The 25,330-nt window shown below is 37.7% G+C and overlaps 2 protein-coding genes across 2 annotated transcripts in view; both read right to left on the bottom strand.

Annotated features, from left to right (window-relative positions):
* Nucleotides 1-15,174, bottom strand: part of LOC131744121 (leucine-rich repeat-containing protein 69) — a 122,285-nt gene extending 107,111 nt beyond the window's left edge. Inside the window, exon 1 of the mRNA XM_059043474.2 lies at nt 14,992-15,174. Within this exon, the coding sequence (XP_058899457.1) occupies nt 14,992-15,174 (183 nt within the window). The remainder of the gene's footprint in view (nt 1-14,991) is intronic.
* The window catches only part of OTUD6B (OTU deubiquitinase 6B), a 49,217-nt gene that overhangs the window by 1,589 nt on the left and 22,298 nt on the right, over nt 1-25,330 (bottom strand). The window lies entirely within an intron of this gene.

Here is a 25,330-nt window from a genome sequence, read left to right as displayed (position 1 = left end):
AGAAAATAAAGAGGGTTCAACCAAAAACCTTAATGTTTAAAGGATTTCAAAGTTAAAACTAAGATGAAGTGAATGGAACTGGGTTTATTCTTGATATAATAGAATAATTAAAAGAAAATCCATTGATGGCCTTTAAATTCATAGAGGTATCTTAAAGACCAGATGATTACACTCTGTCTTCATGGCAAATATGTTAGAGCTTCACCCTAAATTACATAAAAATACAGAAAGGTCCAGAGACACTGTAGCAAGGACTGCGTTACCTTTCAGAAATACCTCAAGACCCAAACTAAATGTTTCATTAATACAATCATATTTATGTCTGTTGTGTGCTTGGTACTATTCTGAATGCTAGAGTGCAAAAGACACAGAAGATGCCTCTCTCTTAGTGTTTATTTGTTGGGAAGTGAGAGAGACAACAAAATAAGTAACAAATAATTGCTGTTAGTGTTAAGTGCTATATTTAAAGGAAAGTAAACAGTATAGTTGGATAAAAAGTAATTCAGCGTCAGATTGAGTAATTAGGGAAGACCTCTCTGAGGAGATGACATTTGAGGTGAGCTATTTAGGATGCCTTGACAAGGTTGTTCCAAATACTGTTTTACTCACAAAGTGTTTCATAAATAGAAGGCATCCAGAAAGAGCACAGCTGTGTGTGGTTAGTAACTCTCCATGGTTATGGGTAGTTCCTGAGGGAAGGTTATAGTCATATGAGATACAACCACCTGATAAGCTTAAAACTTAACAAGACTTCAGTAATTATCTATAGTGAAGTTCTGGGTATTCTCAGAGTGTAACGATTCTGTCCTTTGGAAACTAGCACATTGCCATAAATTGAAAGACACCATTGCTACTAAATGGTTTCTCATGGACCCATGACCCAGGGAATTATAGCATCTTACAATCAGAAAGAACTTTCATAAGTCACCCAGTGCAACATACAAAATGCAAGTGAACAACTATATACCTTCTTCATGAACACATTTAGTAATGGGTGGCTCTTTTATCTTGTTAGGCAGTTCTATTTATGAGTGTGCATGCGTGCGTGCGTGTGTGTGTGTGTTTCTTCAGGCACTCTGTGACTTCTATCCAATTCTTCCCATAGGAATCATAAAAGATAGTTTTATTCCCCTGCCTCTCTCCCACATAACAGTCTTTAAAATATTTGAACATTGCTATCATATTCCCCCTGAATTTGTTCTATTCTTCCTTAACCATTTCCCTCAGGACATAATTTCCAGACCCTTTACCATCCTGGTTACACTCTAATTTTTCTAAGTACTCCTTTCTAGAAACATGGTACCTAGAGTGAGACAGGAAATGTGATCTCATAGCATAGATCTGTTGGGAGCATGGAATCTGCCTCAGGCAGATGACTACACTTCTGTTGCAGCCTCACATGGCTACAACATGCACTCTTTCAGAAATGGGGCACATGGTTGGTGCATAATTAATTGTGTCTGTGGCCAAGATAAACCTACTGTCAAGGAGATAACTCACATCCTGAACTTGTGCAATTGAATGCTTTTCTTAACTTAAATGTAGGAGTTTACAGTTATCCCTGTAAAATTTTCATCTTGATGGTTTTGGCTTAAAAGACATAAGCAGCTGTGATGTTGTCACTCTAAATTCAGAATCTAAACTAGACAATGTCAGTGGAAAAATGAGATCTGTTTTTCCCCTCCCCACTTTGGCTAATGCACTCATCTTTCTCAAAATCATATGGTGGCAAACTTTGGAATCACCTAGAACTTCTCTCTCGCCACCTAAATTCAATCAGTAACCAAGTCCTATTCTCAAAATGCCTCTTAGATGCAACTTTTTCAACTCTCATTGAAATTACCCTAACACTAGTCCTCATTACTGCCAGCCTATAGCATTACCTAACAAGAATGTAAAGAATGGGCTATTTTATCATTTAAACTCTTTACCTGTCCTACTGGATTATATATAAAGAGTTGCCCAAATAATCAGTCCATGAGGAATTTCCCTACTTAGTATGTACTAAATGTTTCTTGGCTCCCTGTAGCCTTTTCCAAATCTTTGTATGCTTGTCCCAAATAGTGTCTGTGTATCCCAACTCATCCTAAATTTGATTTGATTTATTTAATTGCATTGGCCTACTCATACCTCTAAGTTATAACCTGTCTGTAGTCTGCCTTGAAATGGATGTGTGTGTTTCCTCTTACATCTTGGTTATGAGGTAATCATGTCAATGTCCATTGATGCCTTTGGGTTATAGACTCTAGATTTAATGTGTAGCAATCTTTGGATAAAGAGAGAAGAGGATAAGAAGTTTGAGAAGAAAAAGTACTGATTAACTTATTAATACTAATGACTAACATTTAAATAGAATTTAATATGTGCCAAATACTGTGCCATACAACCTTGTACATTGTGTCAGGTGGACTTCAAGTTACCCCCAATTTACAGAAAAGGGATCTGAGGTACAGGCTGTGATTTATGGTGAAATAACATAGCTTCACTCAATGGCCTATATTCCTAAATTCTACATTACACTATTTACTTTAAACTATTTTTTAAAAGAATTTATTGTTGCTCAGAATGATCATATATATGCACATAATGTATACATTCATTCATATACACATACACCCATTACACACACATACACCCATTACACACACACAATAGAATTGTATGCAATATATGGATTTCTCATTTTAAATACTCTTGGTCTGTGGGTTACACCATTTAGTCAGTATTTTGCAGTAGGCAAAAGCACAGGCTTTGGAGACCATCTGCTACGCAATGTACTCACTATGGGACCTCAAGAAAGTCACTCAAATTCCTGTCTCCCTTTTTTTTTTTTTTTAAATGGAGATACTAGCATCAACTTCTCAGGGCTGCCTTAAGGATTAGAGACAATATAATGAAGTACCTGGCAAATAGTGGATATTATGAAATGCTAACTATAATCTTTTAGACTCAGGAGAAGACCATGGAACAAGATGTTAAACATACATGGTGCTAGAAATGCTTCATATAGTATATATGTTGACACTTGGACTCAGTTTTCAATTTTTAAACCTGTTTTCTTAATGATTTCTAACTCCTTTTTTCAAAGATTTCTAAATTCACAGCCACTTTTGAATGACATTTTCAGGAAAGAGAAAATTATCTCTGTTATTCTGTTGGCCACAGGAATAATGACTTTCTGTTAATCAGTTAATTTTTCTGGAATTTTTAAAATTATTTCTACAGTGATAATGTGCTCAGGATTCTCTTTCCATTAAACTATCACTATACCTTGGTTCTCCAATTATTATAATGGATTTCTGTGCTTAATGCTCCCCCTTGGCATATATCACCTTCTCCAGGAAGCCATCCTCCTTTTGTAGTTGCATAACACTGTGTACTTTCTATGGCCAATTATTATCTTCTGCTTTGTATTATAGTGACTCATGTATATATCTTACCTTTACTATAAAGTTGGAAATTTTGCAATGATAGGGTCTCTGTAATTCATCCAGCATTTAAAAAACAGTGTCTGGAATACAATAGCTGTTCAATAAATATTAGTTGAATGCTGTCTGCTTAGATCATTTCTTTAATAAGCTAGTGGTTCAAACTGTGAAGATACTCATTATGGCTCCACATCATTTGTCTTTTTTCAAAATCAAGTATCTATTGAGCTCAGTCAGTGCCAGTCTACCCAGCTGGATTCACTTCCTCCTAATGGGTTGCATGCCTTCTTTATTCTAACCATCTGCTCGTTCTCAATAACCCCTATAATCAATTCAATGTGATGCCTATCATATGTATTCCTAGAACTTGGGCCAGGCAACCTCTCCTAACATTTAATTATGCTGTGTTTGTAACTGTTAATTATCACTAGAAAACTCTATGCTATTTAATATATGTTTCAATTACTTTTTTGATTTTTAAAATGATTTCCATGACTAACTTGGATAAAAAAAACTTTTTTCATGTAAAAAAATACCAGCTCAAATGTCCATTTTTATCGGGAAGTCTTTCTAAACTAAATTATGTCTTGGTGATACCATTTTGGAACAAACTATTAAATCATTCACCTGTAACATGTACAAATATGTTTGAGCTGGTATTTGAAATATTAATCCTTAAATTCCTTAAAAGACAGTGAATATTTCCATTCACGGTACCTAAATAGTACATAACATAGTGTCACATTCTTTAAACTAGTTAATAAAAATAACTGAATCAAATTAATAAAAGAAAAATAAGACTTATGCATTTTTTAATTAGTTATGTATATGGCCAAGGTATGTGGGACAGGGCAGCATTAGGGATCACTGTGCTAATTTTTTTTTTTTAATGGACAATTTTTAAAAAATTTTTATTGGAGTATAGTTGATTTACAATGTTGTGTTAGTTTCATGTGTACAAAAAAGTGAATGTTATACATATACATACATCCACTCTTTTTTAGACTCTTTTCCCATATAGTCCATTACAGAGTATTGAGTAGAGTTCCCTGTGCTATACAGCAGGTCCTTATTAGTTATCTATTTTATATACAGTAGCGTGTATATGTCAATCCTATTCTCCCAATTTATCCCTTCCCCCCTTCACCCCCTGGTAACCATAGTTTGTTTTCTACATGCTTATTCTTATAAATGCCGTTTTTTTAGGAATCTAGCACTGCAGTGCAGTACAATTGCCAAATGCATCTTCTGGGTCTAGCTGGTCCTGAAAGAATTTATTTGAATAACTTGGCTAATTTCAAAACTATTATTTAATTTTTCAGTAACTTATTAATTCTTAATATTGGGTTGGCCAAAAAGTTCCCTCAGTTTTTAAGTAAAAATAAAAGACATTTGTCATTTTCACCAAGCACTTTACTGAACAACGTATTCATCGTTTTATTCCACTACCTTCTTCCATTTTTCAAGCAACTTCATAATTCCGTCTTCCCAAAACTTTTTATCTTTTTGAGCAAAGAACTGTTCCAGGTACCTTTTACAGTCTTCCAGGGAATTGAAATTTTTTCCATAAGAGGAATTTTGTAAAGACTGAAATAAATGGAAATCTGAAGGTGCAATAACTGGTGAATACAGAGGATGAATCAGAACTTCTCAGCCAAGCTGTAACAGTTTTTGCCTGGTCATCAAAGACACATGCAGTCTTGCGTTTCCTGATAGAAGATTATGCGTTTTCTGTTTACTAATTCCAGATGCTTTTCATCAAGTGCTGCTTTCAGTTGGCCTAACTGGGAGCAGTTCTTGGAATTACTTGTTTGGTTTTCCAGAAGGAGCTCATAATAGAGGACTCCCTTCCAATCCCACCATATACACACCATCACCTTCTTTGGATGAAGACCAGCCTTTGGTGTGGTTGATGGTGGTTCATCTCACTTGCACCACGATCTCTTCCTTTCCACTTTATTGTATAGTATCCACTTTTCATCGCCCGTCACAATTTGTTTTAAAAATGGAATATTTTCGTTATGTTTAAGTAGAAAATCGCATGCAAAAATACGGTCAAGAAGGTTTTTTTTTTTTTTTTTTGCTTATGTGGAAACCAAACATCAAAGCAATTAATATAACCAAGCTGGTGCAAATGATCTTCAACGCTTGATTTGGATATTTTGAGTATGTCGGCTATCTCCCATGTGGTTTAACATTGATTGTTCTCAATTAATGTCTTGATTTGATCACTATCAACTTCAACTGGTCTACCTGACCGTGGAGCATCATCCAGTAAGAAGTCTCCAGCACGAAACTTTGCAAACTGCTTTTGACACGTTCGATCAGTCACAGCACCTTCACCATACACTGCACATATCTTTTTTTGTGTTTCAGTTTCATTTTTACCTTTCTTGAAATAATAAAGCATAATATGCTGAAAGTGTTGCTTTTTTCTTCCATCTTCAACATTAAAATAGCTATACAAAAATTCACCAATTTTTAAAATTTAATTTTTTTATATAGTAGTTTCTTATTACTTATCTATTTTATACATATTAGTGTATATATGTCAATCCCAATCTCCCAATTCATACCACCACCACCACCACCACAAACACCCCAGCCCCTGCTTTCCCCCTTTGGTGTCCATACATTTGTTCTCTACATCTGTGTCTCTATTTCTGCCTTGCAAACCAGTTCATCTGTATGATTTTTCTAGATTCCACATATATGTGTTAATATACGATATTTGTTTTTCTCTTTCTGACTTACTTCACTCTGTATGACAGTCTCTAGCTCCATCCACGTCTGTACAAATGCCCCAATTTCATTCCTTTTTATGGCTGAGTAATATTCCATTGTATATATGTACCACATCTTCTTTATCCATTCGTCTGCCGATGGGCATTTAGGCTGCTTCCATGACCTGGCTATTGTAAATAGTGCTGCAATGAACATTGGGGTGCATGTGTCTTTTTGAATTAAGGTTTTCTCTGGGTATATGCCTAGTACTGGGATTGCTGGGTCATATGGTAATTCTATTTTTAGTTTTTTAAGGAACCTCCATACTGTTCTCCATAGTGGCTGTATCAATTTACATTCCCACCAACAGTGCAGGAGGGTTCCCTTTTCTCCACACCCTCTCCAGCATTTGTTGTTTGTAGATTTTCTGATGATGCCCATTCTAACCGGTGTTTGGTGATACCTCATTGTAGTTTTGATTTGCATTTCTCTAATTAGTCATGTTGAGCAGCTTTTCATGTGCCTCTTGGCCATCTGTATGTCTTCTTTGGAGAAATGTCTATTTAGGTCTTCTGTCCATTTTTTTATTGGTTTTTTTTAAAATATTGAGCTGCATGAGCTGTTTATATATTTTGGAGATTAATCCTTTGTCCATTGATTCATTTGCAAATATTTTCTCCCAGTCTGAGGGTAAAAATTCACCAATTTTGATGTTTTTTTTTTTTTTAAATGCACGCTGATATTACAGCTGTCACAATACAGCCTAACAAAGTTGTTTTGAATGAAGTTAAAGACAACTAAGTGCTACTAGAGTCATCTTACAGTAAAAAAAATGAAAGAGCTATTTGGCCAGCCCAATACATCAAGTGAGATTTCTCAAAACAGTTATAGTTTCATTAGAAATAGTTTCAAGGTCCATCTAATCTCTAGAGAATCCCTGTGACCTCTAAGACCTTTTCCCTTAGAGCCCAGAATTAATCCCAGTGTCATGAAATTGGCACTTCCTACTCAACAGTATTAGAAGGAATCTCTGGCATTCACAGCAGAAGTATTAACAAGGCATTACCTTTTAGCATCCTGTCAGAAGCTTCTAAAGGAAAGACTAAAGAAGCAAGGATAAGAGTTCCAAATCTTGGAAAAGGGGAATTGCAACACAAAACTCATTCAAGTAAAATGTAAAACTTTCAAGTGTTTGGAAGAACTAAGCATTTGGATGTTTGAGTCGGGGTAGAGGCTAAAATTTTCTGAGTAACCAACATGGTTAAGACACTATATGTGAGATAAGTCAAGGGAGGCACAGAGAGATTATGTGCTCAGTTGGCAAGTGAGAGAAGAGGGTTGGGGCTCTTCTAGACATCTGACAGCTAGAGGAAGAAGCAGGAAGAAGCAGAAGTTCCAGTAGGGGTTCAAGAGGCTTAATGCAGGCTTGGGCTTACAAGCAGAAGCAAAGGAGGAATGAAAGTAGTGTAGAGAGAAGGAATTCACTAGGTGCCTGTGTGCCAGGACAGGACACAGTAAACAAGTATAAGAAAGCCCTGTTTTTATAGCAAAGCCAGGCTTAGGAAACAGGAGGCATTACCTACTTGATGGAGGAAGAGCTCATTTCCAGTGGATGGGACAGGAGAAAGGACAGGCTTGATGCTGACAAACAGTACAAACGATGTCAGATCCTTTCTGTTCTGCCAGACTTCGTGAGACTCAGAATGCCCAAGGAGGGAGAGTTAGGGAAAGTTGTTGCGTATGCTTTTCCTCTTGTGTTCCTCTGCATAACTCCCATCCTTCAGATCTTACCTCAGTTGCACTTCTCAGGTCTACGGCTACAACTCCTCATAACACAATATAATTCTTCTTCATGACACTTTTCACAATTATAATTTTACATGTATTTGTATATTTGATTACATTTCCCCACTAAACCTAAGAGTTGGGACACATGATGTTTTCATTTCTTTTTGTATTATCAGCATCTAGTAGAGTGCTAGTCTACTACTAGCAGGCACAATAACTATTTGTTAAACATAGGAAAGAAGGAAGGCAGGAAGGGAGAGAGGGAAGGAGGAAGGGAGGGGGTGATCGGGTTAGGGGGTCATCCAAAAGAACAGTAAAAGTATGAAAAGGAGAGACTAGGGACACAATAACAATTTACAAACTGCCCAACTCTGCTTAGAGTTGCCTTTATTTACTGTCAATTGTTTATGGTCAAATAAAAAGCTATAGCAGACCACATCTTTGTCCTGGGCAGCTACACGTGTGAACCACTTAAGGTGAACATTGCTGTACTACCATTGGACTTTATGATGCATGTCAACAATGCTGTACACAATTAGAGATAATGGCTATTTGTTTCTTTGGAGATTTGAAACCTATCATGATAGCTCTGTATTTAAGTTGGACTTTGAAAATGGCTTACATCCCATGACACTCAAACTGACATTCAATGGTTTACTAAGTGCCAGGCACTAGGGACAAGACAAGGTCTCCACCCTCAAGAGTTATAATAAAGTGCATCTTTGAAAATTGTTGATATACCAGCACTTCATTAGTCCTAGGCCAAATGCAGTCACCATAAATTATAGGACATTGATCCATTTTTTTCATGTCATTAGAAGTGATTGAAAATTTCCAGTTTCATTAGTCAAATTAGCAAAGAAAAAAAAAAAAAAACAGAATCTGTATTCTCTAAAGAATCTCCTTTCATTTTATCATTGTTGCTAGTTAGACCACAATAGCAACTCTAATTTATTTCAAAGTTTCATGTTGCTAGTTAGACCACAATAGCAACTCTAATTTATTTCAAAGTTTCAATGTCAGGCATTGAGCTTACATATATTAACATTTAATTTAATTCCCAAATGAAGACAAAGACCTTATTTATTTTTCACATCTGTATCCTCAGGACCACCATAGACACAAGAAGATGAATGGTAAATATTTGTCAAAAGAATGGATATTTAAACAAATGGAGAGTAGGAACAATTCATGTATTGTTCAAACATGTCACCTTTAGGCAATCCAATTTTTGTTTTTAGGAACTACAAATTGAACAACACACCCTGGTGAATTTCACACTAAGTGTATAGAATAATAACACAATACAGCTGAAAACCACCTCAAAAGAGACCTCATTTTATACATGTATTCACTGGTTGACCTTGGCAAATGACTTAACCTTTCTGAATCATAAATTGTATTAACCATATGACAGTGATAATTATAACTTCCTTGAAAATGAACAAAGAGTTCCTAGCATTGTGCCTGGCTCTCAGTATATGGTGGATGCTGTTATTCTATTTGATACCATTTTGTGAGTGCAAAAATTTTCTAAGTATTACTTTTGTTTTAGGAAGTTAAATATCAAGACTATTTTAATGCTGTGTATTCTGTGGCAAATATAACCCAAAAAATCAGTATATTGGGGCAAACTGGACTTCCTATAATGATAAAAGAAAGACTAACCCAAAAGTCAAGCACAGTATAGACCCAAAAGAAAAAAAAAAAAAAATAGATAGGGGGAGTTTCAATCATTATTAAAAGCACGACCTGTAGCACCATAAGAAAGAATTCAAACTAACTTTTAAAAAACACATTCAGGGATTTTATAGAAAATTGTTAGAGTAAGAATCATGATCATCTTTGAACTATGACATAAGTATCACCAAGATATGAAGACCACAAGGACACTTGGCAGCATTTCAGCTGAATGCCACAATGCACCCTGCCTGCTTTATCTGCTATATTGTTCTCCTTAGCACTAATACTACCTCACATCCCACTTGTTTTGCATGTTTCTTTCTTGCATCTCTTCTGACTAGAACATAGATCCATGAAGGCAGGTATTTTCATCTGTTTTTTTTTTTTAATTGCCAAATTACCTGAGACACAGATGGTGCTCAATACTTAAGTGCGGCTTTGAACAAATGAAGGCAGAAATTGAGGCCCAGTGAGATTAAATATCTTATGTTTAGTTGGTGAGTGGCGAACAGGTTGAAATATCAGGACTTGCAGACACTCTTCCAGGGCTCTTTGCAGCTCTCTAAGCTCTCTCTTTTCTGAAAGTTTTGTCTTCCCTTTCTATTAGCAGCTGGGAGAATGAGCAGTATTTCTGAACTGTGTAAATAATCTCTATCCATCTTTTGAGGGTTTCTAGCACATTTTATTCAAGCTGCTTCTAGAATTCCCATTATAAAGGGAAAATGGATGTTTTTTCAAAACTCCACAACATTGAAAACTCTACATGAAAAAAATTGCTAGTTCATAGCAGTGAAACAATAATGCCATTAGCCTGAGTCTGACTTGTAAAGCACTTTAAAGATAGACCACAAGAAACCTACTTTCTAATCAGTTGAATTCTTCTTTAAAAGTAAAATGTGACTTCTTCTTTCAAAGTAAGGGCTGAACTGAGCCAACACCCTGTTTAAGGAAATTGAATTGGGAAGTCAAAATTTAGGGTCTCCCCTAAATAGTCAGAGGATGAGGAGGAGAGTAATGGGGGAGCCACAAGAAGACAAAGTAATAATGATCAAACTCTTCATCTTTTTTTCCTGAGGGAGTATATTTTACAATCTGTAATTTTTTTACTAAACAACTATTAAACAGGAGAGAAGGATACACATGTTTTCAGACATGCAAGAGTTCAAAAAATTTAATTATCACATACCTAGACTAGGGTGCTATCTGGAGAGTTATTTCTACAAAATAAGTGAGTAAACCAAAAAAGATGGAAAAACATGGTTCCAGGAAACAGTGAGTCCAATTCAGGAGCCTCAAAGGGATATCCGGGCTGACAGTATCCAGCAAACCTAGATAGTAATCAGCTTAAATTGGGGCAGGAGGACAGAGGCTCCTGGAAGGAAGTTACTCAAGGAAAAAGCATGTTTGATAGGGTATGTAATATGTTTATGTTTAAAATAAAATGAGGCCTTGATAAAGGTAAAAGGCACAAGAATAAGTGAAAGACAATTAGAAACTCCAAGGGAACAAAAATGTTATATGAGGAAGAAAATATAATCATAGTACATTAATTGGTTCCATATAAATGATATTTACTTACTAACAGTATACATTTTAGAATTTTAGAATTCTCCATGAGACAAAGATTTAATCATGGTGATAACCAAATAGATTATAAATACTATACATCTCATAAAAGTAAGAAGTTTATAATTTGAGAACAGGAAGAGGGAAGGAGAGCTGAAAGTGGATTACAGATCCCAACATTGCCATCTTACCAAGTGGGGAATAAAAAGAGATTGTAGTTGATGAAAAAAGAAACAAAGGTTGGGAGACTGGGACTGACACATACACACTACTATATGTAAAACAGATAACTAATAAAAACCTACAGAATAGCACAGGGAACTCTACTTGATACTCTATAATTACCTAGATGGGAAAAGAATGTAAAAAAGAGTGGGCATATGTATATGTATAACTGATTAACTTTGCTATCAGCAGAAAATAACACAACATTGTAAATCAACTATACTCCAATAAAAATTAACTTAAGAAAAGAAACAAAGGTGTAATAATATTAAATTTAAAAGATAACTATGGAGAAACTAAACATATTAATATAAATATATTTGGAAGATGAAGAAGCATAATATCTAAAATGGACAAATGAAGAAAACAAAAGAATTAAAAGTGGTTATAAATAGAGGTCAAAATTGTGAATGGGGGGAGTGGAACAGAAGAGAGTTATTTTTTATTATAAACCTTTTATATTATTTGATTTTCTTAAAACAATGCACTGTTACTTTAATGGAAAAAAATTCAAGCAGAGGTGGAGAATTGGCTCTTGGTTCAGTCAAATTTTAAATTCCTCTGCAAAGAAACTCTTCTGTCTCATTAGAAAAGTCTAAATCCCAAGGATGTCCACTCTCACCACTATTATTCAACATAGTTTTGGAAGTCCTAGCCATGGCAATCAGAGAAGAAAAAGAAATAAAAGGAATACAAATTGGTAAAGAAGAAGTAAAACTGTCACTGCTTGCAGATGACATGATACTATACATAGAGAATCCTAAAGATGCCATCAGAAAACTACTAGAGCTAATCAATGAATGTGGTAAAGTTTGAGGATACAAAATTAATGCACAGAAATCTGCATTCCTATACACTAACAAAGAAAGACCAGAAAGAGAAATTAAGGAAACAATCCCATTCACCACTGCAGCAAAAAGAATAAAATACCTAGGAATAAACCTACCTAAGGAGGTAAAAGACCTGTACTCAGAAAACTATAAGACACTGATGAAAGAAATCAAAGATGACACAAATAGATGGAGAGATATATCATGTTCTTAGATTGGAAGAATCAATATTGTGAAAATGACTATTCTACCCAAAGCAATCTACAGTTTGAGTGCAATCCCTATCAAATTACCAATGGCATTTTTTACAGAACTAGAACAAAATATCTTAAAACTTGTATGGAGACACAAAAGACTCCAAATAGCCAAAGCAATCTTGAGGGAACAAAACAGAGCTGGAGGAATCAGGCTCCCTGACTTCAGACCATACTGCCAAGCTACAGTAATCAAGACAATATGGTACCAGTACAAAAACAGAAATATAGATCAACGGAACAGGACAGAACGCCCAGAGATAAACCCATGCACCCATCGTCAACTAATCTATGACAAAGCAGGCAAGCATATACAATGGAGAAAGGACAGTCTCTTCAATAAGTGGTGCTGGGAAAACTGGAGAGCTACATGTGAAAAAATGAAATTAGAACACTCCCTAACACCGTACACAAAAATAAACTCAAAATGAATTAAAGACCTAAATGTAAGACCGGACACTATAAAACTCTTAGAGGAAAACATAGGAAGAACAGTTTTTGACATAAATCATGCAAGATCTTTTTTGACCCACCTCCTAGGGTGACAGAAATAAAAATAGAAATAAACAAATGGGACCTAATAAAACTTAAAAGCTTTTGCACAGCAAAGGATACCATAAATAAGACGAAAATACAACCTTCAGAATGGGAGAAAATATTTGCAAGTGAATCAACAGACAGGATTAATCTCTAAAATATATAAACAGCTCATGCTGCTCAATATTAAAAAAACAAACAACCCAATCAAAAAATGGGCAGAAGACCTAAATAGACATTTCTCCAAAGAAGACATATAGATGGCCAAGAGGCACATGAAAAGCTGCTCAACATCACTAATATTTAGAGAAATGCAAATCAAAACTACAATGAGGTATCACCTCACACAAGTCAGAATGGCCATCACCAAAAAATCTAGAAACAATAATTTCTGGAGAGGGTGTGGAGAAAAGGGAACCCTCTTGTACTGTTAGTGGGAATGTAAACCAATACAGCCACTGTGTAGAACAGTATGGAAGTTCCTTTAAAAACTAAAAATAGAACTACCATGTGACCCAGCAATCCCACTCCTGGGCATATACCCTGAGAAAAACATAATTCAAAAAGACACATGCACCCCAATGTTCATTGCAGCACTATTTACAATAGCCAGGTCATGGAAGCAGCCTAAATGCCCATCAACAGATGAATGGATAAAGATGTGGTACATATATACAATGGAATATTACTCAGCCATTAAAAGGAACGAAATTGGGTCATTTGTAGAGACGTGGATGGATGTAGAGACTGTCATACAGAGTGAAGCAAATCAGAAAGAGAAAAACAAGTATCATATATAAATGAATATATGTGGAATCTAGAAAAATCGTACAGATGAACTGGTTTGCAAGGCAGAAATAGAGACACAGATGTAGAGAACAAATTTATGGACACCAAAGGGGGAAAACAGTGGGGGGTGGTGGTGGTGGGAGATTGGGATTGACATATATACACTAATATGTGTAAAACAGATAACTAATAAGAACCTGCTGTATAAAAATAAATAAATAAAATTCAGGAAAAGTCCATATCTGTTCTACAACTGTACTTTTTAAAGTTATTATTAAAGGGGGAGTTTTTGAGTATTAACGTATTTCTCAGAAAGATACGGTCACAGACTACAAACTCAAATAATTTTGGAAACCTAAGAGGAAATGAGGTAGGTGAAGGTAAGAAAAGAGTTGGGTTTTTTTTGTAACTCTGAACTCAAAAGTAATGAACTATAATGAACTACAGTGACTTGGCTGGTTATAGGTTGTTTCAGTGCTGATGACAGTTTAGAAGTGAAGAAAAAGAAAACTGCAAAGTTAATATCCCTTGCCTTCTCCCAACCTCAAGATTTTAGCAGCTGGAGTTTCACATTGTTCAGGAGAAATGTTTAACACAAGCATCTGGGATTCATTCTGTCACTCTTTAAGGATATTCTTTATTTAAAATACTAACCGTCTTTTAAAGACTACTTCAGAAGAAATGAATGTTCCCTCCTTCCCATTTCCTGCCAACACTCCCCATCTCAGTGTTCAGCCTGCTCTAGGAAATTGAAAAGAACTCCCTTCTTACATCAGAAATATCTCTTCATTCCATATGCAAAATCTTCAGGATAGTCCCCAGAGTGAACAGCATCTCCAGGATCCTCAAACCCACTTCCAGATGGAGCCCCCAAGGTAGACAAGTAGATCCAGGCTCCCAACCCCTTTCCAGATGACAGCCTCCAGAAAGATGAGTGTGGCAGAGACCTAATCCTCTGATTCCAAATGTGTGTCACAGAACACATGGATAAGTTGAAACATCTTCTCTCCCTACCATATGTAATTCACTAAGGGAGAAAGCCTTCTGATCCCTTTCCAGCAACCATCCACATTAAGTCTCCAGAGATTGAAGGCTTCTTGTTTTCTCAACTCTTTTCTCTCTTCCTATTTTCCATCCTCAATTGAAAAAGATAATGCTGTTCCTCACCTGGGTCAAGGTGCTTATCTCTGGGCACACTTTGGGGATTCGGTTATTCTGAAGGTCTAGAGTCTTCAAGCCAGGCAGCTTTTCTAACATTGAGGGCATCTTTGTCATGTTCTTTCCATTTAAGGTAACCATTTTAGTGCTTTTACCGCCCTTCAGTGCTCTTATTAACAACCTTTCAGCCATGGGCTTGGAAGAGAAATAGCTTCCTTATTACACATCTTTAGAACCTCTAATTGCAGAATTGGTGTGTCATGGAAACAAAAACATTCTGAGATCTACCATGTTGAAGGGGGGAGGCATTAGATAGTTTCCTGTGTAAAAGGTACTGAGGGAAAATAACTGATTCCAGGTTTGGGGCAGGAAATGTATAAGATGAGCCTAGAATATCTTGTGCCAGAGAAAAAAGTTACCAAGGACTAATGAGATCACATCAAAGGACACAGAAGCCACTTCTAAGGGCTCTCACTAGTCTAAAATGGGAATATTTGAGAATCAGAAAGAATGATGTGTGGAGCAAAACATCAAAATAATTAAAATCTAAGAATTCATAATGGTATTATAAAAATAAAAGAAACCCATTGACTACCTTGGGACTTGCTAGGGAACCAACTCATAAGACTGAAAAATGATAAAGGAAAAAAAATGAAGCATTTATTCTGCTTTTCCAGTACAAACTGCATTTTGGTGTAACCTAATAAAGTCCTTACTCATAGAAAAATAGAAGCCAATAAATGAGGAAGAAAAAAATAGATTTAGAAAAAATCACCATTTTGGTAAATCTAATGAAACAATGGATATACGTAAAGATCATAATTGGGTGCTAAAAGCATTAGGTGAAAGGTTGACGAGGAAATTTGCAAGTAAGAAATCAGGCTAATAACCTACTAATCAATTTTAGCTCCATTAAAATTGAGACAATCATATATTGTTTTTAAGTCTCATGATGTCATACAATAAAAATTACACAGTGCCACCTATAAAATATTCTTGCCTAAAAACTGAATCTGAGTTTAATCATGCTTCTATATCTAAATACCATTTACAGAAAATATGAGGACTAGAAAACAAGCTAAATTAATCTCAGACAAGCAGTCAGCCAAATCGAGAACATGTGAAATTCTGCAAGGCAAATGACACAATGTTTAACCAACAAATCAATGTCACTAATAAAAAGAAGGGGAAACTGTTATGAAATGAGACTTAAGAAAAACAACAGTCAAATGCAATCTGTGAATCTTGTCTGGATCCTTATTTGAATAAAAATATTTCTAAGTCGATTGAGGAAATTTGATCATGGACTGGGTATTAGATGATAGGAATTGCTAATTCTGTTATATGTAATAATTACATGGTGGTAGCATTTTTTTAAATGTACCTAACATTTAGAAATGCATCTGAATTTTCAAGTGAAAAGCCATGATGTCTTGAATTTTTTTTTTTTTTTAATAAGCAGGGCAGAAACGTGGGTGGAAGAAACAGATCAAGTAAGATTGACCAAACATTGGTAATTATTGATGCTCAGTAATGGGTACATAGGGGTTTATTATACTATTCTTATTATATTGTGTATAATATTTGAAAATTTCCAAGTGAAAAATTCGGACAAAGACAAAAGAGTAAGAGAGAGGAGATGAAGTCAATAATATTTGATTAGAACCCCATTTGGGCCAGTTATGAGGCTTGGAGGCATTTGGGCTACATATATATATCACATCTAGACTGCTGATTTTCAAAAACATGAATACTGTAAAATGTATTCCACATTGAAAGTAGTCAGAACACAATTCCATCTTCCTTTGTAATTCACAAATCCCTTTATTCACTCATTCAACAAACATTTAGGAGTAACTACTATGTGTGACACTGTTCCAGGCACTGGGGATAGAGGAGTGAATTAAAATGACAAAAACCCCTCTCTCAATGAAATTACATTCTACAAAGGGGAGAAAAGCAAGCAAGATAAATAAGTAAACTTAGTATATTAGATGGCGTTGGGTGCTTAGAAAAAATAATAAAAACAGGTAAAAAAGACTAGGAAATGTGGGAGTGAGAAGTTTGCAATTTTAGGATGACATGAGAAGGCTTTACTGCGAGGGTACTGTTAGAGACAGGAGCTTTTCCAATAAGAGGGCAAAGCAAGTGCCAAAATCCTAAAGAAGAATCATTAAATTTATAACAGGCTATTATAATGAACATCAATATTATAACAGTAAAAAAAGAGGTGCTGATTAATAGATTTCCAATTGCTAAAATGATAAAATCATTTTTCAGCTACTTAATCACTTCTCTTTTTATCTCTTCCAAACCTATCTTCCAATGTCTTTATTTTGATATTGTTTTAGTTTCCTAAGAACAATTATGCTGTTACTATCTAAACAAAGTGATCATAAAGCTTTCTTTTTTTAAAAAAAAGTCTCATGGACACTCATCTCTTTTAAAGTAACACTGTATCGCCTGTACCCCAGCTGACACTATCTAAACACTCGTGATTTCTTCCTGCTTTAAATGGGTAAAGAGGCCACCACAATCGAATACTGCTTTTTTATTAATTTGCTTAACATAGAAAATCTGGTAAACATTCTTAATTCCTCCTTCTGTCTTACTTCCAATATGCAATCAATACTATTAACACTACCTGTTCCAGTTATTTATCGCTGAATAACAAACTACTGTGAAACTTAATGGCTTAAAACATTTATTTTATTCACAAATTACAATTTAGGCAGGGCTCAATGGGGACAGCTTGTCAATGTTCCTCTTGGTGACAGCTGGGGTCTGGGGCAGAAATTAAAGGCTCATTCACCCTTATCTGGTGGTAGGTGCTGATTGTTGCCTGGAACTTTGGGGCAGTTAGCCAGAAAACCTACCTGTAGCCTCTCCTATGTGGCCTGTGCTTCCTCACAACTCAGTGGCTCAGTTGTAATGGAGAGCATCCCGAGAGAAAGTGGAGCAGAAGTTATATTGTCCTAGCTTCAGAAGTCATGCAGCATCACTTCTGCCATATTCTATTAATTAGAAACAAGTCACTGAGGCCAGCCCATATTCAAAGGAAGAATTAGACCCAACCTCTTGCTGGTAAGTAGACATGTCTTAAAACCCAAAATAGTCTATTCCCTGGCCATGAGTTACATACATTCCTCCAACACAAAAAACAGAGGTGCCTTCTACCAAGAGCCCACCTCCCTAGAAGTTTCAGTTATTTAGAGCATCAAATCCCAAAATCTTGTCATCTAAATCAGGTACAAAGTGAATGTGGCTTCTCAGGGGCAGTTCCTTAAATCCAGCTCAAGTACAGTTCATCTTGATCTGAAGACCTATGAGCTAAAGAGACAAGATATCTGTCCCCACATACCCAGAATTTAACAACTGGTGAAACATGGAACAGGCAATAGACAGTTCCACTCGAAAAAGGAGAAAATTAGTTGCACAAAGCAGCCACTGGATCATAGCAATTCTGGAACCCAGCTAGATATATGTTGTCAGTTCCTTGATTAGTGTTCAGTCCTACTGCCTGGGACTAGCTCTTGGTTCCCCCTTCTGGGCTCTTGAATTGTCTTTCTTTCCATAAAACATAGCCCATGTTTGCTGAATTTCCTCAGACTGCTTCCTGTCCATTGAAGAGTCCAAAGGCCTCTCTTCATTTTTTTTCTTTTTTGGTAACAACTTTGAATTATAATTCACATATCATACAATTCAGCCATTTAAATGTATAATTCACTGGTTTAAGTATATTCACCACGTTGTTCAACCATCACCATAATCAGTTTTAGAATATTCTTATTACTCCAAAAAGAAACCCTGGATCTTTTAGCAATAACTTCCCCATTCTTCTCATCCCCCCAGCCCTAGTAACCACTACTCTCCTTTCTGTCTCTATAGATTTGCCTATTCTGGGCATTTTATATAGATGAATCATATAATATGTGTCTTTTATTCAACATAATGTTGTCAACGTTCATCCATGTTATAGCATGTACCAGTACTTCAGTCCTTTTTATTGACTAAAAATATTCAATCATATGGCCATACTATATTTATCCACTTATCAGTTGACTTAAATTTAGATTGTTTCTACTTTTTGGCTATTACAAATAATGCAATGAACATTTGTGTACAATTCTCTTGGGCATATATATAGGAGAGGTCATATGGTACCCTTTGAGGAACTGCCAGATTGTTTCCTAAAGTGGCTGCATCAGTTTATATTGTTACCAGCAATGTATGAGGGTTCATCTTTTCACTTTATACTGCCACTTTTGACCCAAACTGATACAATCCCTTTAAAAACTTTGTATGTTTGCTTGAAACAGTTCATAATTCACTCCATCAGACAAAAGCAACACCCAAAAATCTCTTTGCAATAGCCCTTCTCTATTTTGGGTTTCCATGTGAAATTACTGTGGGACAATAGCCTTAAGAATTTTAGAAGCTCTCTCACCTGTTGTTTAGAAATCTTCCTGAGGTCTTAACAAAGTGTTTCACAGTCATGCCTTTGGCTTCAACTCTGGAGTTCATTTTCGTGACAGTTCCCTATCTGGAATTCATTCCTTAATTTTAGCATCATTTACTGTCTGGAGAGGCTAGGAATGAGAAACTTTTGTTTTGTTTTTCAAACCCCAAAATTCGTGGCTCATTTATATTTAATAATTTGTTCTGTTGCTTGCCTTTTACATTTACTATAGGCAGCTAGAAGAATCCAGATAGTTCCTTAGGTAGATCATCCAGTTGATGAGATATACTTCTTATTTTCCATGTTAATGATGCTAGCATCACTGCTAAACTTTCTTCTACTACGTTAAGAGAAGTCACCTTTCTTCCAGGTTCCAATAACATTTTCCTCATATTCCTTTAAACCCTCACCAACAGCCTCCTGGACTGACAACAGGCTCCTGCTAACAATCTCGTCAATGCCTTTCTTACTTACACCTGAGGCCCAGTCCCAAAGCCCATTACATGGTTTAGATAATTTGTTATAGCAGCAAAATTCTGTATCAGGGTTCAATCAGAGAAAAAGACCAACTAGGAATCATATAGACTTTGACCTTAGGTAATTATAGAAGCTGGTTAAACCATCTGTGTAGGTCTGTTGCTTTTATGTCTGGTACTATGCCTGCCCCAGCATTGAGATGCTTAAGGAAAAAATCCAACAGAAGTGGGAGAAGCTACAGGCTCAACTGTTAATTCACACTAGTGAAGTGAGCCAGTAGACTAACAACAGGATGCGTTATATTAACACTAGATGCCTCCAGTTTTTCCAGTTAACATTGTATTAGTTTAAGATGTACAACATAATGCTTTGGTATATATATGTTGCAAATATTACAATAATCACATATTTATCAAGTACCCATTACATGCCTAGGCAGCATTATAGCACTGTGGCATGGGGGACATAGTAAGGAACAAGATAGGTCATTTCTTTAATGAAGCCAACATTTCAATATAAAAAATGCTAATTTAAATAAATACACAAAGTGGCAAAGAACCTGATTTGTTGGTTCAAGGAAGATTTCCTGCTGTTGACTCCTGAGTCCAGTCATAATGTGTTTAAAAGGACTAACTAGTTGATGAAATAAATGTGAGGGGAGAACGAATTTAAATAAAAGGAGCATGAAAAAATGTTCATGCCATGAAATACACAGAGCCATGGGGAATATAAATAATTCTAGTGCATAAGTCTAAAGAAAGGAGTAATGGAAGTTGATGCTGGAGAGGTATGTAGGACCAGTCATGAAGGACCTCCTTTAAATGCCACAATAAGGAATGTAGACTTCATCCCATAGGAATGGGGAGCCACTGGAAAGTTTAGGTAGGGAAAACAGTAGCCAGATTTGCATTTCTGGCAGTTCACAGCAGCATGAAGGGAGTTTATGAGAGTTAAGACTGGAGGAGGGACAGCAATTATGAGGCATCTGTACTATTCTAGTGAAAGAGAAAAAGGGATGGAGAGGAAATGATAAAGCATAATGTGGGTAAGATTGTGGCCAGAACCTGATCTCATAGGTACATTAGATGGGATGAACCATAATTTAGGATGTGAGTGGGGAAATGAGAGTTGGGCAGGGTCAGGCTGTGGCACAGCTCCAGCTTTATGAAGACAAAGGAAAAGTAAAATAGGAGATGGGGTTTACCATTTCAACGTTTTGAGTTTTGACCTGTAACTTAAATGCATTCCCTATGGATGCCCAGCTGAAAGGGTTGCTAATCTCTTTGCTGTATGTGTTAATTTTGTGAAATGTCAGCATCCAGAGCTTTCCTAGCAACCAGAAATCAATCTATTTGGCAGGATAATCTGATAAAAAATCACCAGGTTTGGAGACAGCATCATCCTGTGAATTCAGCACAGGACAAGGAACCTTAAATTGAATGTTAATCCAAACGGAGCAATTGACTTATTATGGAAACTTAAATAAGTCAGTCAAACTAAGTTATATCTGTCTTGTCGTCAGTAAAACAAGAAAGAGAAGGCTCGGGGCTTGGCGTGTAGAGGCTTTGGGGAGCTGGGTCAGGAGGTCCCAGCTGAGAGGACCGGCTTCCTAATGGGAGGAGGCTTAAAGATGGCGGAAGAGTAAGACGCGGAGATCTCCTTCCTCCTCACAGAGACATCAGAAATACATCTACACGTGGAACTTCTCCTATAGAACACCCACCGAACGCTGGCAGAAGACCTCAGACCTCCAAAAAGGCAAGAAACTCCCCACATATCTGGGTAGGGCAAAAGAAAAAAGAATAAACAGGGACAAAAGAATAGGGACGGGACCTACGCCAGTGGGAGGGAGCCGTGAAGGAGGAAAGACTCCCACACACTAGAGGCCCCTTCGCGGGTGGAGACTGCGGGCGCCGGAGGGGGAAGCTCCGGAGCCGCGGAGGACAGCTCAGCCACAGGGGTGCGGAGGGCAAAGCGGAGAGATTCCTGCAGAGGATCGGTGCCGACCGGCACTCAGCAGCCCGAGAGGCTTGTCTGCTCGCCTGCCGGGGCGGGCGGGGCCGGGAGCTGAGGCTCGGGCTTCAGTCGGATCCCAGGGAAAGGTCTGGAGTTGGCAGAGTGAAGACAGCTTGAAGTGGGCTAGTGCGCCACGGCTGGCCGGGAGGGAGTTCGGGAGAAGTCTGGAGCTGCCGAAGAGGCAAGAGACCTTTTCCTCCCTCTTTGCTGCCTGGGCACGAGGAGAGGGGATTAAGTGCGCCGCTTGAAGGAGCCCCAGGGGCGGGCGTGGAGCTGCCGAAGAGACAAGAGACTTTTTCTTGCCTCTTTGCTTCCTCGGGTGTGAGGTGAGGGGATTAAGAGCACCGTGTAGAGGAACTCCAAAAACGGGCGCGAGCCGCGTCTGTCGGCACGGACAGTAGAGACGGGTGTCGGACGCTAAGGTTGCTGCTGCCACCACCAAGAGGCCTGTGTGCGAGCGCAGGTCACTCTCCACACCGGCCCTCCCGGGAGCCCGTGCGGCCCGCCACTGCCGGGGTCCCGGTATCCAGGGACAGCTTCCCTGGGAGAACGCACGGCGCGCCTTGGGCCTGTGCAGCGTCACGCCGGCCTCTGCCGCCGCGGACACGCCCCGCCCCCGTGCCACTCCCTCCCCCCAGCCTGAGTGAGCTGGAGCCCCCGAATCAGCTGCTCCTTTAACATCGTCCTGTCTGAGCGAAGGGCAGTCGCACTCGGACAACCTACAGGCAGAGGCGGGACCAAGTCCAAAGCTGAACCCCAGGAGCTGTGCGAACAGAGAGGAGAGGGGGAGGTCTCTCCCAGCAGCCTCAGAAGCGGCGGATTAAAGCTCCACAATCAACTTTAAGTGCCCTGCAGCTGTTGAAAACCTGAATAGACAACGAATCATCCCAAGTTGAGGAGGTGGACTTTGGGAGCAAGATATACTATTATTTTCCCTTTTTTTTTCTTTTTGTGAGTGTGTATGTGTGTGCTGCTGTGTGAGATTTTGTCTGTATAGCTTTGCTTTCACCATTTGTCCTAGGGTTAGACCGACCCATTTTTCTGTTTTTTTTTTTTTTTTAAGGAAATTTTTCTTCTTAATAATTATTTTTTATTTTAATAACTATACTTTATACTACTCTGTCTTCTCCCTTTCTTTCTTCCTTCCTTTCTTCTCTCCTTCCCTCCTTTCTCCCTTCCTTCCCCCCTTCTTTCCTCCCTTCCTCTCTTCCTTCCTCCCTTTCTTCCTCTGCACCTTCCTTCCTTCCTTTCTTGCTTCCTTCCTTCATTTCTTCCTTCCTTTCTTCCTTCCTTCCCTCCCTCCCTCCTTCCTTCCTTTTCTTTCCTTTCTATTTATTCTACCTTTTATTTTGAGCCGTGTGGATTAAAGGTTCTTGGCGCCCCAGCCAGGCACCAGGGCGGTGTCCCTGAGGTGGGAGAACCAACCTCAAGACACTAGTCCACAAGAGACCTCCCAGCTCCACGTAATATCAGACGGCGAAAATCTCCCAGAGATCTCCATCTCAACACCAAGACCCAGCTTCAATCAAGGACCAGCAAAGAACAGTGCTGGACACCCTATCCCCAACAAAGAGCAAGACAGGTCTACAGCCCCATCCATTAGCAGAGAGGCTGCCTAAAATCATAATAAGGTAACCAAAATCCCCAAACACACCACCAGACGAGGACCTGCCCATCAGAAAGACAAGATCCAGCCTCATCCACCAGAACAGAGGCACTAGTCCCCCCAACCAGGGAATCTACTCAACCCACTGAACCAACCTTAGCCACTGGGGACAGCCACCAAAAACAACAGGAACTACGAACCTGCAGCGTGCAAAAAGGAGACCCCAAACACAGTAAGATAAGCGAAATGAGAAGACAGAAAAACACACAACAGATGAAGGAGCAAGATAAAAACACACCAGACCTAACAGATGAAGAGGTAATAGCCAATCTACCTGAAAGAGAATTTAGAATAATGATGGTGAAGATGATGCAAAATCTTGGAAATAGAATAGACAATTTGCAAGAAACAGTTAACAGGGACCTAGAAGAAATAAAGAGGAAGCAAGAAACGATGAGCAACACAATAAATAAAATTAAAAATACTCTAGATGGGATCAATAGCAGAATAACTGAGGCAGAAGGACGGATAAGTGACCTGGAAGATAAAATAGTGGAAATAACTACTGCAGAGCAGAAGAAAGAAAAAAGAATGAAAAGAACTGAGGACAGTCTCAGAGACCTCTGGGACAACATTAAACGCACCAACATTCGAATTATAGGGGTCCCAGAAGAAGAAGAGAAAAAGAAAGGGACTGAGAAAATATTTGAAGAGATTATAGTTGAAAACTTCCCTAATATAGGAAAGGAAATAATCAATCAAGTCCAGGAAGCACAGAGAGTTCCATACAGGATAAACCCAAAGAGAAACACGCCAAGACACATAATAATCAAACTGTCAAAGGTTAAATACAAAGAAAACATATTAAAAGCAGCAAGGGAAAAACAACAAATAACACACAAGGGAATCCCCATAAGATTAACATCTGATCTTTCAGCAGAAACTCTACAAGCCAGAAGGGAGTGGCAGGACATATTTAAAGTGATGAAGGAAAAAAACCTACAACCAAGATTACTCTACCCAGCAAGGATCTCATTCAGATTTGATGGAGAAATTAAAACCTTTACAGACAAGCAAAAGCTGAGAGAGTTCAGCACCACCAAACCAGCTCTACAACAAATCCTAAAGGAACTTCTCTAGGCAAGAAACACAGGAGAAGGAAAGGACCTACAAGAACAACCCGAAACAATTAAGTAAATGGTAATAGGAACATACATATCGATAATTACCTTGAATGTAAATGGATTAAATGCTCCCACCAAAAGACACAGACTGGCTGAATGGATACAAAAACAAGACCCATATATATGCTGTCTACAAGAGACCCACTTCAGACCTAGGGACACATACAGACTGAAAGTAAGGGGATGGAAAAAGATATTCCATGCAAATGGAAATCAGAAGAAAGCTGGAGTAGCAATTCTCATATCAGACAAAATAGACTTTAAAATAAAGACTATTACAAGAGACAAAGAAGGACACTACATAATGATCAAGGGATCGATCCATGAAGAAGATATAACAATTGTAAATATTTATGCACCCAACATAGGAGCACCTCAATACATAAGGCAAATACTAACAGCCTTAAAAGGGGAAATTGACAGTAACACAATTATAATGGGGGACTTTAACACACCACTTTCACCAATGGACAGATCATCCAAAATGAAAATAAATAAGGAAACACAAGCTTTAAATGATACATTACACAAGATGGACTTAATTGATATTTATAGGACATTCCATCCAAAAACAACAGAATACACATTTTTCTCAAGTGCCCATGG

The sequence above is a fragment of the Kogia breviceps genome, chromosome 17 (assembly GCF_026419965.1).
Source record: "Kogia breviceps isolate mKogBre1 chromosome 17, mKogBre1 haplotype 1, whole genome shotgun sequence".
NCBI classification, from domain to species: Eukaryota; Metazoa; Chordata; class Mammalia; order Artiodactyla; family Physeteridae; genus Kogia; species Kogia breviceps.
The sequence above is the reverse complement of the archived record's forward strand: the minus strand, read 5'-3'. Positions and strand labels throughout refer to the sequence as shown.